This window comes from Dama dama, chromosome 13, assembly GCF_033118175.1.
Source record: "Dama dama isolate Ldn47 chromosome 13, ASM3311817v1, whole genome shotgun sequence".
Taxonomy (NCBI): domain Eukaryota; kingdom Metazoa; phylum Chordata; class Mammalia; order Artiodactyla; family Cervidae; genus Dama; species Dama dama.
The window spans coordinates 76,292,825-76,309,266 of record NC_083693.1 but is presented as its reverse complement, the minus strand read 5'-3'; the positions used below and the strand labels follow the sequence as shown (position 1 = coordinate 76,309,266).

Below are 16,442 nucleotides of genomic sequence, written 5' to 3'. Positions count from 1 at the left end.
GCGCCCGCCTGCCCACAGGCACCTGCAGCTGGCTCCGTGTGTCGGGGCAGCGCTCGTTGTCCAGGCTGTTGGCCCGCTCGTTCTGCGGGCGCGCCGGCTGCCGCTCCTTCAGGGACGTGCTCCGGCCCCGACGGCCCGCCTGCTTCCCCTCGGACCTGTGGGGCAGCCGCGGGCACTCACTGCCCTGGGGGCCCGGCCGCTCTGCGGTGAGGCGGCTGCGGTGGGGGCGGTCGTGCAGCTGGGCCACAGGCCACGAGGACGGAGACCCCAGCCCCTCCCCCGGTGAGCCTGGCGCAGGCTGTGCCCGCGTCCTGGAGCTCAAGGTGCCCCTCCCAGGCCTGTCACAGGCCCCTGTGGCCCCCCCGCCGGGTAGTGCCAGCACCAGAGCCCCGCTCCTGGAAGACTCCTGTCCCAGAAATGCAAAGCGAAGGCCTCACGGAGCCCAGCAGCTGACACGCCTGTCTGCTGGCTCCCACGGTGTGCGGCCTGGGCCGGGAGGTCCGGTCCCAGAGGCCGTGTGCACGTGGCCTCCCGTCTCGTTTCTGGGAGGCGACGTGCACAGAGAGGCAGTGAGGGCTGACCGAGGATGAAAATCGGGGAGCAACGCGTTGAGTGTCCACCACGCGGGACCTGGACGCTGGGAGAGGGCGGAGGGGGCCCTCCGGGGGTACGATGAGCCGCGGGGTGGGGTCTGAGGCCCTGCGGCAGTGGTGGGCCCGGGGCTGACCTGGGCGGGGGGACCACGCAGACAGCTCAGAGCGCTGGGGCTGGTGCTCGGGAAGGTGAGGCGCAGCTGGGGTCTGACCGTGGGGGGCGGCGAGAGGGCGCGTGGGGGACCCAGAGGGCTCGTCCCCTGCCAGGAGGGCGCCCGGCCCTGCCGTTCAAGGCTGCTCCCACATTCACAGGACCCCGGCCAGCTGCCCCCAGCCCTGCAGAGGCCCGGCGATGGACTGCGCGCTGTGTGAGGGCCGCTCTGCTGAGCTGCATGACCCGCGCCCAGCAGGCACGCCCCGCCCACTCTGGCACCAGGCGCCATGGAATCACGGGCACCGAACACAAGCCTGCCCCAGCCCGGACAGCACCCCCGGGTCCAGGAAAGGAGATGGGGATGGCAGGCCTTCCCTGCCCTTTGCAGCAAAGGGCCAGCTGCAGATGAGGGTGAGTAAGGGTCCCAGGTGGGCCCCCCGAGTGATGCTCATCCAGCCAGACAGACCCCCCCCCCCACGAGGCGCCCACATGTGCTCCACACCGGCCACGGGGGCACTGCCTGAGCCGTGGCCTCCCTGGGGCGGCCAGTCACCTGGTGGAGGGGATGACCAGGGACTCAGTCTTGGTGATCCGCCCGCTGGGTGGCAGCTTCTCGGTGAACAGGTCCAGGGCAGAGGTCTCCACCTCAGGGCTTTCCTCAGGCGGTGCTGGCTGCTCCCCGGGGGTGGGCGTGCTCTGCGGGCAAAGGATGGAGCCGTGGGGAACGCGCACCCACAGGGTCTCCTCCGGCACTGTGCTCCCGTGCCCGAGGAGCCTTGGTTTGGGTGAGGGCGCTCAGGCCTCTCCTGGGCTGGTGACTCCCTGCATGTGGACATGGCCACATGCTGCCCTAGGAAGCCAGCTGACCTCCACCTCCAACCACAGGGCTCCCGGTCTGTGGGGAGACCCGCACCACCCCCACCCTGCCCCGTCATTCCTTGAGAACCCGCACGAGAACAGCAGGAAGCAGCCGTGATGGTCTGTGCCTGACAGGAAGCGGGGGGATCCTGACCATATCCTGGAGCAGGGTGAATCCAGGGGGACCCTGACTGCCCCTTGGGGTTAGGGTGAATCCAGGGTGACCCTAACTGCCCCGCCTGGGGTGGGGTGAGTCCAGGGGGACACTGACTGTCCCCCTGGGGTGGGGTGAATCCAGGGGCCCTAGCTGCCCCCCCTGGGGTGGGGAGAGTCCAGGGGGCCCTGATCATCCCCTAGGGGTGGGGTGAGTCCAGGGGGACCCTGACTGTCCCCCTGGGGTGGGGTGAATCCAGGGGCCCTAGCTGTCCCCCCTGGGGTGGGGAAGAGTCCAGGGGGCCCTGACCATCCCCTGGGGGTGGGGTGAGTCCAGGGGGACCCTGACTGTCCCCCTGGGGTGGGGTGAATCCAGAGGCCCTGATTGCCCCCCCTGGGGTGGGGAGAGTCTAACGGCCCCAGCTACCCGCTTGGGGTGCAGTGAGTCCAGGAGGACCCTGACTGCCCCCTGGGGTGGGGAGAGTCCAGGGGACCCTCATCGTGTTTCTGTGCACAGGTTCTGGATGGTGGGAACAAGAGGACCTCCTGGTCACGGGTCTGACCCCGAAAGGCAACATGTGAAGGGCTCTGTGAAGGTGGCCCCACGCCTCCTTACATGGGCCACTGAATCGGACACGCTGTCACTGGGCTGCTTGCCTCCGAGGACCCGCGTCTTCTCGGGCACGTCAGCCTGTGTGGATGAGACGGGAGGGAATCAGGAGGTGTCCGGCAATGGTGCCCAGGCTGGCTCACCCCTGGGCATGGGCTTCTGGGGTGGGAGGCAGCCTGGGGAGACTGGCCAGCGAGCGTTTCCTGGACCGTGGGCTCAGGGCCACCCCACGACAGTCACTGGGCAGGGTACTCAGACCACACCAGAAACCAGGAGGCACTGAGCCCTGGGCTTGTCAGAGCCTCCAGTGACTCAGACGGGAGGATCAGGGTGCCCACCGCCCGCCTGAGGACCCCAGCAGGGGTGCTCACCGGGCTGGGAGGCTCCCTCTGGCTGCGGGCGCTATGGATGCTCCCGATCTCTGTCTGTGAGCTGGAGTGGGACAGGCCTTCGAAGTACGGCCTGGGAGGTGGGGACAGAGAGCGCGTTGTCGTCTGGCACACCCCCACGGGGCCCGGCAGGGTCGAGCGCAGAGCAGGCCCCACCCTCGAGGGCCACAGCACAGGCGAGGACACCACGGGCCTGAGAGCCGCCCAGCAGACCTGTGCCCCGAAGCCCCCACCCCCTGGGGGCTGGCCCGGGGCACCCGACACCTGGCGGCCTGGGCCAGACTGCAGGAACCGAAGGTCAAGTTGACAAGGGGACGAGGGGCGGGACCCCTCAGCGTCTGGTGACGAAGCCCCACGGGCGTGGAACCGCATGCTGGGCCGCAGTGCGAGGCGGCGGGATGAGGCCCGAGATGCCACACCCCTGCCCAGGACTGGGACGGGGGGCCGGGGGCGCGCCCTGCGGCACGGCTTCCAGTGGGGACAGCGCGGGCCAGACAGGCATCAGCTGTCAGAAGCAGACCTGCCCCCCCCCGAAGGCAGAGAGGGGTCGGGGGCCCACCGTGCTGGCCTTGAAAGTGGAGGGGTCGTGGGCAGAAAGAAGGGAAGTGGGCCCCCTGACCTGAGCCTGCAGCCGCCCCTCCAGGGGGAGGAGACTGGGGGCCAAGTCAGCAGTCACTCGCTGGTCAGGACTCCGCCGTGGGCGGGGGCGGCGGCGGTGCTGCCATGGGGGGCCAATCTGCTGTGAGGGGCATCTGCCATGGGGGGGGGGTCCCGCCGTGGGGGGAGTCTGCTCTGGGGGGGTCACACTGTGGGGGGGGCAATCTGCTGTGTTTGGGGGTGTCTGCCCCAGAGAGGGTCCCCACCATGGGGGGGAAATCTGCTGTTGGGGGGGTATCTGCCCAGGGGGGGTCCCGCCGTGGGGGGTGTCCCACCGTGGGGGAGGCTGCCATGGGGGGCAATCTCCTGTGGGGGGGAGTCTGCCCTGGGGGTGTCCCGCCGTGGGGGGGGTCTGCCCTGGGGGGGGGTCCCACTCTGAGGGGGGGCGGTCCCACCCTGAGGGGGGGGTCCCACCATGGGGGGGTCGTGCCGTGGGGGGGGTCTGCCATGGGGGGTCCCACTCTGAGGGGCGGTCCCGCCCTGAGGGCGTCTCTCCGTGAGAGGTTTGCAAGGCTGCGGGGGGCAGGTGACAACATGCCGGCCCCCTCCTGGGTGCTCCCCGGGTTCTGATTTGTGTTCTTGAACGCCTAAAGATCAGCCAGGCCACAGATCCTCCTGTCTCTGACGTGGGCTCCTGGACTCAGACCTGCACGCTCCCCCAGCCCCAGGCCAGGCCGCAGCCCCCCGCCTCCCCGCAGGATGGACAGCCCCGGGGCGCCCACTGGTCCCCCCGGGGTCCACACCCCACCCGCCCCCCCCTCCTGGACACGGCCTCCTGAGGGGCTGACCCCAGCTGACTCCAGACCGGACTCCCCCTTCGCCACGCCCCACCCCTGAAGGCCCGCAGACCCAGGGCCCCCTCGGAGTCAGTGCCTCCTGTCCACCCCTCCCCAGAGCCCACACCCCAGACGGCCTTCCGGCCCCGACGACCACCCAATGGGCCTCCTCGCGGCTTGCCCCTGCCGACTGCTGGCTCTGAAGGCCGGCGGCTGTGCCCGCGTCCGGGATGCTGGCCACACCCACCTGAGCTTCGGCTTGGGGGTGCTGAGGACGCTGTCGTCGTCCTCCATGTCAGGGCCACTGTCGCTGGGGTTCTCCACGTCCAGCGTGTCGTACAGAAGGTCCAGGTCTTCCTCGACCTCGGGGACGTGGTCTGCAGGGTCCTGCTCCGAGTCCAGGACCTACGTGAGGCCAGAGGTGTGAGGCTGCGGGACAGACGGGAGGAGACTGCTCGGCCACCCGGCACCCTTCCTCCAGCTGGTCCCTGCGGGCCCTGGGCGTCCCGCCGAGGCTTCCGGTCACGTGGGCGCTTGGCTCAGCTCTCCTCCCCAGCCTGGGAAGCCTGCACCTCCAGCACAGCCTTGAGAGCATCCGGCAGCGCTCCGACAACAGAAGCTCCCCTCCCCGGGCGTCCCCGCCCCGACAGTCTCCCAGGCCCGTGCACTGGGCCTTCCCAGGAGGGCACACGCCCTGGAGTCACTTGGCATGCAGTCTCCCCTCAGCACAACAGCGTGTGAGTGTCAGTGAGTGTGTGTGCGTGCACGCATGCACACGTGCCCACAGCTGGCTCCTCCTTGCTAGTGGGTCTTCAAGATGGGTCACAGCGTGCTCCCAGGATCTGTGGCTACAGGGAAGCTCCCGTAACACCATTGGCCTGTGTGGACAGGTCTCCTCCTCACGGGGCAACACGGGGCACTGCTGCATGCCTGGCAAGGGTGTCTAACCCGTTCAGCCTCTTTTGCAAAGTGGTCCCACTACGGGTGTCCCCTCCAGCACGTGAGGGCTCAGATGGTCACACATCCCCATCAACACCTATCTTCCGTGTCCCTGGGGACGGCCAGCCCAGCGGCCACCAAGAGGCATCTACTGATCTGCACTCCTGATGAATAGCGATGCCAAGCATCTCTTCATGTGCTTACTGACTTGTTTGTATTTCTTCTTTGGAGGAGTTTCTCGTCAGATCCTTTGCCCACTTTTTAAAGCGGACAGTTTTTTCATTGTGTTGTTCTGAGTCGTAAGTGTTCTTTATATGCTCTGGATTACAGGTCTCTTACCAGATATATTATTTGCAAAACATTTTATCCTGTGAGCTGTTGTTTCACCTTCTTGATGGTACTGTTTGGAGCACAGCGCTTTAAATTTTGATGGAGTCCAGCTTACCTGTTTCATCTTTGTTTGCTCATGCTTTTGGTGTCATATCTGAAAAACCACTGCCTGATCCAAGCTCACAAGCACTCCTGTTTTCTTCTAAGAGCTCTGTAAGTTTTAGCCCACATAGCTAGGTCTTTGACTCACCTGGAGTTAATTTTTGTGTGCACTGTGAGGAGGGGACTCTTCTGTGCCCAGACAACCCACTGTTCCAGCACTAGGTGCTGAGAAGGCTCTTTTCCCCCCATTGAATGGTCTGCTTGGAAATCAGCTGACCGTTAACAGAACGACTTAACCTCATTTCACTGATCTGCTGAGGACGGCGGCTTTTGCCAAGTTCTGAAGACAGTGTGAGTCCTCCATGTCTGCTCTTCCTCACTGACGGCCTTGTTGATTCTGGGTCCCTTGCATTTATGTGTAAGTTTCAGCACTAGGTGGTTAGTTTCTGCAGAAGGGTAGCTGGAGGTCTGCTAAGGAGTCGTGTGAACCTGGAGGCCAGTGTGGGGAGGACCACGGCTGAGTGGCCTGGCTCTGAGCGGCTCACGTGAGGAGCCGCCACAAGGGGACGGCGCCCGCCTCACGTGCGGACACATGGCCGCCGCTTCCAGGCAGCACGCTCACATCACACGCGCGTGCTCACACGTGCCGTTGGGAGGGTGACAGGCAGGAAGGCTAGGGGTCTCCACACGGGGGAAACAGGCTGCAAGTGTCAGACATTTTTTATCTCTCTCAAGCGGCAAGAGGAAAAAACTACAGCGTCAGATTTTTTCCCCCTCCTCTATACAAATTTAAAAGGTTTCTTTTAAAATTCTGTGTTGCCATGACGACACCTGGTTCCACCTGAACTTTTCTCAAACCTTGAGCGAACTAATGTGTTTTTCTTATGGAAACGTTTTTCTTAAGCTGTGTTAACGAACTGTGTATTTACTCTAGGTTCTGTCTTTCTTCAAGTCGGTTCCACCTAAGACTCAGAACAGTCTTGACAAACCAGCATGTTTTTACCCACGCAAATGTTCTCTTAAGCTCTGTTAACCAGACCATGTATTTGCTTGGAAACCTGCTTTTCTTCAAGATCCACGTCAATCATTTCACAGCCTGGGATGACTCGCCTTGTGCCAATGTTATCTCAGAATGCATGTTGTGGATGAGGGGCCTGGTAACAGTCTCTGAGTTTTGAGAGATTTTATTTCTCTAATTAACAGCCTCCTGACAGGCATGTAACTTATTCCTAAAGACTAGCACGGGGGCCGGAGAAGGCAATGGCAACCCACTCCAGTCCTCTTGCCTGGAGAACCCCATGGACGGAGGAGCCTGCTGGGCTGCAGTCCATGGGGTCGCTAAGAGTCGGACACGACTGAGCAGCTTCACTTTCATGCATTGGAGAAGGAAATGGCAACCCATTCCAGTGTTCTTGCCTGGAGACTCCCAGGGACAGGGGAGCCTGGTGGGCTGCCATCTATGGGGTCGCACAGAGTCAGACACGACTGAAGCGACTTAGCAGCAGCAGCAGGGGGGCCCTCTTTCTGACCCCTTCCGATGTCTGTGTCAGAAGCTGTCTCTCTCTCTTTCATACTTTAATAAATCTTTATCACACAAAAGCTTTGAGCCATCAAGCCTCGACACTGGCCCTGCATTGAATTCCTGTCCTCCGGAGGCCAAGAATCCCGGCATCATTCACGGCTTAGCAGCAACCGCTCACTGTTGGGGCCCACGTGGTGACAAGGCCTTGGGGCTCAGACACTTGCATGCCACACGCCCTGGGTGGGTCCAGAGCCTGGGGACGAACTGTCCTCTGATCACATTTAAGAAAAACCAGGCATTTTTCTTCTGGTTATCAAAGTTCTACAAACTCATCATTTGGAAATTAAAAGAAAGCAAAAAGAAGAAATTTTACAGCACACGGTTTGATAGTCGGGGAGGCCGTGTGTGTGGTGACAGGGTACATGGAAACTCTGCTCGGTTTTGCTGTGAACCTAAAACTGCCCTGAAAAATAAAGCTGACTTAAAAAAAAACACTGCGAGACACAAAAGCCCGTGGTCACCCCCCCCCGCCCCCGAAAGACAACATCCCGCTTTATTCCAGGTCTATCCAGCGATCTATCGTTCAGGAAGCTCGGTGGGCATTGCCTGAGCCTCTGCCCGCCCCCCGAGCGGCCCTGGGGGTGGGCCCCACGGTCCACACTCCTGGACAAAGAGCGCTGCCGGAGACCCGCCCAGAGCTGGGCTCCAGGCCCTCCTCCCACCAGGGCCCCCGCTGCCGGGGCCGCCCCCTCACCTCGTCGGAGACTTTAAACCTCCGCAGCAGGGCCACCACTTTCTGCTTGAAGTTTTGCTGCTGCAAGACAAGTGGGGCGCGGTCAGAGTGCACGGGGCTGCTCCTCAGCGACGGCGGCACGGCAGCGGGCGGGGCGGCTCAGACAGCCGAGACCCGTGACCTCCAGCCGCCCGCACTTCAGCAGCGGCAGGCGTTTTCAAAGCGTGAAACCACACTTGTGCTCAGACTTGGAAACGGCCCACAGACGGGCTGGTGGTCGGGGGCCAAACGCGGGGACGGAGGGGAATCTACGGCTCTTCCAGAAGCCTCCAAGCGTGAGGCCCCACCCTGCCTCCTTGGACCGCGGTGGCGGCCAGGGTGCGGGGGCCCATCTGCTCCCAGCGGAGCCGTGGCCACAAGGCTCAGCTCTGGCACCGACCAGACAGGAGGAGCCCCGGCTCTCTCCACAGAAGCTGGGCGTCGGGCCCTGGGCCCAAGGCTCACACGGACGCTGTCCCAGCACTTCTGGACGCACTGCGGTCCAGACAGCTGGCTCACTCAGTACTCGGGAACCAGCCCGTGGCCTCCTGGCCTGGCCGAGGGTGGTGGGCTCTGGGGCAAGGGGTCAGCTCTGAGGCTTCCCGGGCCGCCCTCTACGCTGGCCTGGCCTGGGGCTGTGGCCCGGCACGCGGGGCAGCCGGGCACCAGGGTGGATGCTCTGCCTGGACCTCCCTCCTGGAGGAGGGCCCAGCAGCCCTTCCGAGCCCTGGGCCCGCCTGCCCAGAGCAGACAGGGGCCGGCCTCACACTGGGCGTGTCCAGGCCAAGCAGCAGGCAGCCGGCTGGGCTCTGCTCAGGGACTGGCCTTGCCCGCTGCCTCCGGGCCTGTGGCCCGCAGCCTGGGGTTGGCCCGCTGATACCATGGGGGCCCTCCTCCCAAGGCGAGGCCATGGCGTAGGGCCACCCACCTTCACGCCATTTGCAGGGAAGAGGCTGGACCTCAGGAGAAGCCACAGAGCCGGGCTTCCGGGGCAGCATGCGATCGGACGGGCCGCCCCACACCCTGCCCGCCCCAGACCCCCGCCCCCCGCTTCCCCAGGTTAGTAAAACCAGTCTCCACCGACCCTGGTCATGGACGGCGTTCTTACTATCGATCGCCGCTGCTTCTTGGGCTTCCCCACATCAAAGTCGTCCTCGTCCAAATCCTGCAGAGACACGCCGCGCCTGAGCCCCATGTGGGGCCCGGGGACCCTCCCCACACGGACTCTGGGCGTCAGAGCGCATGCTCGCAGCGTCCAGGCCCCAGGATACCCTGTGCTGGTGGCTCTGGGGGGTCCTCATGTCCCTTCAGGGGTCCCACGCGGCTCCAGTGGCCCCGGCTACCCAACCCCAACCCTTACTGCCTGGAGCACCCACTGGTTACTCTCCCCTGACCCCCCCCTGCCCCCCGTAACTGGTAACTCTCCCCATTACCCCCTCAGCCCCCTAGCTGCCCCCTGCTCCCCCCCGTCACCCCTCAGCCCTACATGCCCCTGCACCTCGTCACCCCTCAGCCCTACCTGCCCCTGCACGGCATCATCGCTGGCCTCCTGCTCAGAGGAGAAGCTCTCGTACTCCTCCTCCGAGTAGTTCTCTGCAGAGCGGGCACACAGAGGGGGGCACCCTGAGACTCGGACCCCCGGTGTCTGGCCCCTCTGTGCAGGGGCCGCGTGGACACGGCCCCCACGGGTCCCCCCTCTGTGCAGGGGCCGCGCGGACATGGCCCCCAGGTGTCCCCCCAGTCGTCTTCCTGCCCCTCACAGGGCTCACCCCCACGTGTCCCCCCACCGTGGTCTGGCCCTTCCTGCCCACCACAGGGTCCTGGATCTTTGGCTGGACTGGTCCCTGTCTGCCCACCCCCACCTCAGGGGAGACAGTGACCCCAGCTGTGCCGGAAGAGACAGCCCAGGACGGTGTCAGATCCGAGAAGGCACCATGGCTTCCCGCGACTCGCTCAGTGGCTGGGTCCCGGTGTGCAGGCGGGGCTGGGACGCCCACCACCCAGAGGGCCGCTTGCAGACCCTTGTGTCCCCTCCCCAGCTCCTCACGCCCGCAGGCGCATAGCCGGGAGGCGGCGTCCCCGGAAGAGAGGCGGCCCGAGGCAGCACTCACCGGTGGACTTGGCCTTGGGGCCGGCCTGCATGGCACTGTCCTCGTGGTCAATGGGCTGGCTGGATAGCGAGAAGATCCAGATCTCGGCCACCTTGACCGTGGCCTCCTTGATGTTGCTGCAGAGGCTCAGGACCTGTCCGCCCTCCGCCGGCTGCTGCAACACCTGCGGGGGTGCGGCTCTGAAGACCCTGCTGGCCCACGCTGGGGGGCACATGCGGGGGTCGGCTGGGCCTTCCTCTCGGCAGTGACCAGAGGGGCCATGGTCAGCCGGGCAAGCATGGGGAGGGCAGGGGGCGCACAGGGGCAGGAGGACAAGAGGACACAGAGCCAGTGGCCGGGCCGCGAGGGGGCCTGCTACATCAAGCGGGGAGGTCAGCGCCAGGCCCAGCTCCCGAGCATTTCAGGCCGTCAAGGAGGGGCGCCGTGGCAGTGGGCAGTGTGTGAAGCCCCAGGGGCCAGCCCAGACAGGGCCTGAGCCTCAGGATGCAACGCCAGGGACCAGGCCCTGGGGGGCCACGGAGGATGGGCCCCCCGAGCGGGCCTGGGGCCCTGGTGCCACAGAGCGGACACCCCCTGGGTATCACCCAATAGGACGGGGAAGCCCTGGGGCCGCTCTGATCATGAGAGAATCAAGCAGACCTCTCTCTGAGCAGCAGAGCCCCCCAGGCCCGCCTGTGCTCCACTAGGATCCCAGGTGCCCAAGCAGTTCGCCTGGATGGGCCTCGTCAGAACAAGCCAGTGAACAAATGCCTCCATGTTTTAGAAGCTGTGTTTGGGGTCATCTGATCAAATACAGCTAGATGCTGGAGTTTTAGGGACCAGATTCTTTTCTAATTTGGGGGACTCAGCTGGAGCAGCCAACTCTTTAGTCAAGTAAGAAATTGAGGCTTTTGAGAAAAGCAGCACTTCCTCCTATCACCATCACTAAAAAAGCCGTGTTAACAAAGGGGGCTGGCAGCGCCCTGGCCCACCACCCACCCGGGCAGCCTGCTTCCCGCTGGGCAGGAGGTTCAGGCAGGCAGTGAGGGTTGGGTGCCTGCAGGGACGACCCCCCCGCCCCGCCCCACCCACCAGGAGGCACAGGAGACTGTCTGGCCGCCGCCCTCACCTCGGCCATGTTGATGGAGCCGGCGGCCAGCGTCTTGTAGCCCAGGATAGTTCGGTTCTTGTACCTCTTTCTTCGCTGCAGCATGATCTGAAGCTTGTTGCCTTCTCTTTTCAGGAAGTGGGGGTACTGAGGAGGAGGGGGGGCTACAGTGACACAGATGGTCATGCCCCTCGACACCCACGGATCACACGCCTGAGCCTGGGGGCTCCCTGCCCGCTGGTCACTGCGGGCCTCGGTCACCAGGAAGGGCCACTGGTGGCAGACGTGTGCCGTGCAGTCAGGCCGTTGGGAGGGGCCCGTGCGTCTACGGTAACTGCTCAGTGGGGCACCTGCCTGGTGATCCAGGGCGCCGTGTCCGCCCAGCACCCTGGATCCAAGCGGCCACGCCCACTCCCGGGCCCGCGGTGGCTGTCCACGCTGGCGCACTCAGAGCAAACGTGCACGTTTCCTCGAGGGTCACGCCTAACAACCTACTTTGAAAGCGGGCTGCGGTGGGGGCGACACCCCAAGAGCGTCCACACCCAAGGAGCCACAGACTTGAAAACAGTGAACTGCACGCTTGGAAATTACACTCAACAGACCTGATTCCTGGGGCATTCCCCGGTGGTCCAGCGGTTGGCTCTCACTGCCAAGAGCCTATGTTCAGTCCCTGGCTGGGGAGCTGAGATCCCAGAAGCCACTCGGCGTGGCCAAATAAATAAATAAAACAATAGAACCTGATTCTCCTCACTATCCCCCTCCAAAAGAAAAGTCAACACAAAACCCAGAAGCTGCTGTGGGGCTCGGGCAGTGAGGCAGCCTAGGGGGCGGGGGGGTGAGGGGAGAGGCTAGCAGGGCTCTTGCGGATGGTCTGGGGGGCGGAGGCGGGGGGGACGGTGGCAGGGGTCTCACAGGCGGTCTGGGGAGAAGCTGGCAGGGGTCTTGCAGACCGGCTGCAGCACAGTCCCATCTTACACGCTCACAGCAACAGGGGTTTCTGGGGTTTGGAGGCACTGACGCTAATACAGCAGGTGTGCTCAGCCAGAACTCCATGGGATGAATGAAACAACTTGGGTGTTAATTATGCAAAGAGAAGTGGGGGGAGGAGGAGCCTGGGGGGTGCTGGTCTGCCCACCCCCCCGGGAGCCCCCAGTTTCACACATGGTGGGGGGGTCCCGGTTTAAAGCCCACCAGCAGTGCAGCCCAGAACACCCGAGGGCTTTGAACTTACAGCACTGGCTTTCCGCGGCCCCTTCCCGCTTCCTCTCCTTTTGTCTGAAATGTCGAGTTGCTTTCTGCCCCTCCCCAACACGCATCTCTTCTAAACACGGATGAGACGACCGAACCCGAGCACCTGAGTGTTGGCCTCACCACCCTCTCTTCATCGTGGGAAGGTGAGGAAAGACTCGACCTAACACCCCAGCCACGTTTCTAACCCTGGAGAGCCCGCCCCGTGGGAGACGGGCCGTCCGTGCGCGCGCGCGCGGGGTTGGGGCCCACCTGCAGGGAGAAGGTCAGCGCCAGGTCGGTCTCCACTTGTCCGCTAGGGGGCAGCACGATCTCGTGGGAGCGCAGGATCCGCTTGGAGCCCTGGCACAGAGCAAGGCAGTGGGCCTCAGAAGGGGCAGCGAGACGCGAACCCCGGCGAGGCAGGGCCCTTCAGACCGTCAGCTGGAGCGCCGCAGCGGGGAGGCGGCGGCCTGGGCCTGAGTCCCACAGGCACCGCGGCGCGGGGGCTATCCGGAGCCTCAAGACAGCCCGCATCCTTTGACCTGCTTCCAACTGTGGTGCTGGAGAAGACTCTGGAGAGCCCCTTGGACATCAAGGAGATCCAACCAGTCCATCCTGAAGGGAGTCAACCCTGAATATTCATTGGAAGGACGGATGCTGAAGCTCCAGCACTTTGGCCGCCTGATTTGAAGAGCTGACTCATTAGAAAAGACCCTGATGCTGGGAAAGACTGAGGGCAGGAGGAGAAGGGGACGCCAGAGGATGAGGTGGTTGGATGGCATCACCGACTCAACGGATGTGAGTTTGAGGGAGCTCTGGAAGATAGTGAGGGACAGGGAAGCCTGGTGTGCTGCAGCCCATCGGGTCACAAAGAGATGGACACGACTGAGCCACTGGACAGCCTCCTCTAGAGGTTTGTCCCAGCGCCTGAGAAAGGAGACTGAGATGGCTCACGGCCAAGTTCCCTGCACTCATGGGACGAAGATGAAGGTGGATGAGCAGACACGCGAGAGGCCACGTGTCCCCGGGAAGGCAGGACGATGACGGGTCCCCCCCCCCCCGGCCCCCGCCCATAGCAGAATGGGTGAGGCGGTCAGTGACTGAAGCCCGGCAGCACGGCCGCAGGACAGGGAGGGCAGCACCAGCCCTGAACCAGACCCGGAGAACACGGGGACGGAAGTAAAGACAGACCCGGTGCGCAACCCGCTAAGGAGCTGGGGGCTGGCAGGAAAAGTGAAGGGGAGAGTAGTCACGACTGACTAGTCGTGTCCGACTCTTTGCGGCTGTACAGTCCGTGGGATTCTCCAGGCCAGAATACTGGCATGGGTAGCCTATTCCTTCTCCAGGGGATCTTCCCGACCCAGGGATCGAACCCAGGTCTCCCGCATTGCAGGCGGATTCTTTACCAGCTGAGCCACAAGGGAGGCCCCTGACAGGAAAAGTTACTCACTAAATGGCCATGATACGTGGACAGATGGTCCACAGAGAACACCCAGTCCCGACCTCAAACCTTGGCCCACAAGAAGTTCCAAATGGATTAAAGATGTTCACCATAGCATCATCTTAAAAACAGCTGTCCCAACACAGACAGCCTCAGAACTGGCTCCGCTGAGCGCAGGACGCAGACACAGCGGGACCAACTCAGCCCCACGTCCGGGGAGCACCGCAAGGAGCCAGGCTCACAGGGCCGGGCGGGCCAGTAGAGGTCACCCCGCGGCAGACGGGGGCTCCCCAACATGCAACCGGGATGAGGGGTGCAGAGACGGGTGAGGGCGGGAGCAGGTGCAGGTCCCGGAGAAGACGCTGACGGAGCCACAGGGGTGAGGGCACCGCGGCGAGCCCGCGAGGAGGACAGTGCCCTCTATACGCACGTGGGGGCCGGGGCCGCTCTGCCCGCGGCTGCTCTGCCGGACCCCCACACGCTCAGAGGGCGGACACCCCCGCAGCCTGGCGCTCCCCATTCCCGGCCTTGCCCCTGTGCCCATCACAACCATAGCCCCAAGTTCCCTGCACCCCTGAGCCCGTCTGGGTCAGGCCCTGAATGGACAGGCCTGTGCCAGGTGAATGGGGGTCCCAGCAAGGATGCGGGTAGGGGCGGCAGCGACCACAGTGGTCAGTCAGGGGGCCAGCTCATCTGCTCTGACGGCCTGCGGGCGGTGGAGGAGCCGGGAGTGGACTGGAGGCCCAAGGACAAGCCGGGGAGGAGGCCACGTGGGGGGCAGGCTGGTGGAGCGGGCGCCGAGGTGAACTGACAGGACAGGCGGGGTGGCTGCGAGGGGGCCTGGACTCGTCAGAGGCCGAATGCTCCGTAGGGACGGGGTCCAGGCGGGACCTTGGGGAAGGGCAGCTGGAGGGACGGGGCCCCAGCTGGGGGTCGGTTCTGTCAGAGGTCAACGGCATGGGTACTGGGGGCCAGGGAGGGTCCACCCCTTGCTCTGACCCAGAGAGGTTCCCGGGCCAGGGGGCCCCGAGCAGAGCGGGCCGCCCGCGAGCTGGCAGGGCCAATTTCTGCGTGGGCATCGCCCCGTGAGCTGGGAGTGCCGCTGCCCCTCGGGACCAGGGGCCTTTCCTCGGACACAGGCTCTTCTCTACAGGCCCTGGGCTCCACGCTGACCTCTGGTCCAGAGGGCAGCCCGGCCCCGAGCCCCCGAGCTGCTCCCGGAGGTCCCGTTGGGAAGCCTTCCAGACCCTCAGGGTCAGAGCGCTCAGGACGGCTGCAAATGGGGCACCAGCAGCCGGGGGGGGGGGGGGGGGTGAGGCCCGACTCCGCCCTGCGGGGCTGACCAATGGGGTCCTCAGAGGACAGGCCCCACCAGGGACGTGCCCCCTTCAAGGGGCCGCCCATGGGCACCCGTGAGCCACGCTGGGGGGCAGGACGGACCGCAGTGGTGGGCCCGGCAGGGCCCCCGCCGCAGGGTCGGCAAAAGGCCGAGAGCCGCCCCACGAGTGGACGCGGGACCCAGACCCCCAGAGGGCCAGGGCCCCCACGGGGCTAACAGGACCCCTCCTCCAGGGCAGCCGGGCGCAGGGGGCACTGAGGGCTGGGGTCCCGGCCCCTCGAGACACGACGCTTGCTCAAAGGCAGAAGGGGAGCCTCTGAGGCTCGAGGGACGCTGGGCACTAGGGCCTGGGAGCACAGCGCATTTGGTCTGGGGTAGGGCTCAGGGGGAGGGGCTCAGGAGGAGGGAGCAGGTCTTTGGCCCGCAGCAAAGGTCTGCGCGGGCCGCCCTTCACCGAGCAGGGGGCTGGGGGGGGCTCTGCACAGGGGAGGGCCCTCTCTTGTCCCCCCGCAGCACGCACACCCGCAGGGCCCCAGGGTGGCGCCAGGGGGAACCCTCACCTGCATCTTGACCGCGATCACCACGGAGATGAGCTCCTTCTCCAGCTCCTTGAAGACCACCAGCTTCTTCAAGGTCAGGCTGCACAACCTGTGAGGGCACAGACAGGCTCAGCGGCGGCCGTGGGCTCCGACGCCCCCGCGCCCCACCCTGCGGAGCCCGGGCCTCCGTGGACCGTGGCTTTCCGACCCCAGCACCCTGGTGACTTGTGGAGACGGGCCTTGCGTCTGCCGGGGCCCCCACCCAGGCCCAGCCAGGCTGCCGAGGCTGTTGGACCAAGCCCCCCCTGCAGAGGGTCCACAGACGGGCAGGGCAGAGAGCCGGCAAAGACACAGACCGGAGAGCGCCCAGGGAACCACTCCCAGCTGCAGGATCCCAGGGACCCTGCCCTCAGGGTTCAGCTGGGGCCCCACCCTCTCCTCTGTAGGGTCCGCCTGCCCCATCTCATCTGCACGGAGATGCATCCGCCCTCCACCCGGTCCACAGGTGCCAGGAGACAGACACAAGGCCTCTCCCAGGCAGGAGATGCTCCAACTCTCCACTCCAGCATGGAGACCCAGTGCGCCCCAACGGTCCCTGACTCTCTGCAGTGAGACCCCAGCAGGGTCTCCAGCAGGACCCCTCCCAAGGCAGGGCCCCCCTCACAGCCCCCAGCCCAGCCCCTCCACCCACAGGGGCTGCTCTGACTCTGCGGGGCCAGGGCGAAAGCTAGAGAAGGAGACACGTGAAAGGAGTTCATGTTCACCAGGACGGACCACATCCTGGGCAATGAAGCAATGCTCCACACACACGCTAAAGAACAGGAGTCACATACTCTATGT

General features: G+C 64.7%; 1 protein-coding gene across 3 annotated transcripts in view; it reads right to left on the bottom strand.

The window, feature by feature from the left end:
• The window catches only part of PACS2 (phosphofurin acidic cluster sorting protein 2), a 59,128-nt gene that overhangs the window by 12,822 nt on the left and 29,864 nt on the right, over positions 1 to 16,442 (bottom strand). For 2 of the 3 annotated variants that reach the window (XM_061159563.1, XM_061159565.1), the window contains exons 2-13: positions 15,624 to 15,711; positions 12,554 to 12,643; positions 11,075 to 11,200; positions 9,967 to 10,129; positions 9,375 to 9,448; positions 8,940 to 9,020; positions 7,838 to 7,897; positions 4,438 to 4,595; positions 2,740 to 2,830; positions 2,375 to 2,449; positions 1,301 to 1,443; positions 23 to 155 (exon numbers count right to left, since the gene is read on the bottom strand). In XM_061159563.1, coding sequence (XP_061015546.1) covers positions 23 to 155; positions 1,301 to 1,443; positions 2,375 to 2,449; positions 2,740 to 2,830; positions 4,438 to 4,595; positions 7,838 to 7,897; positions 8,940 to 9,020; positions 9,375 to 9,448; positions 9,967 to 10,129; positions 11,075 to 11,200; positions 12,554 to 12,643; positions 15,624 to 15,711 — 1,282 coding nt within the window. The remainder of the gene's footprint in view (positions 1 to 22; positions 156 to 1,300; positions 1,444 to 2,374; positions 2,450 to 2,739; positions 2,831 to 4,437; positions 4,596 to 7,837; positions 7,898 to 8,939; positions 9,021 to 9,374; positions 9,449 to 9,966; positions 10,130 to 11,074; positions 11,201 to 12,553; positions 12,644 to 15,623; positions 15,712 to 16,442) is intronic. The other variant, XM_061159564.1, reaches the window with a different exon arrangement.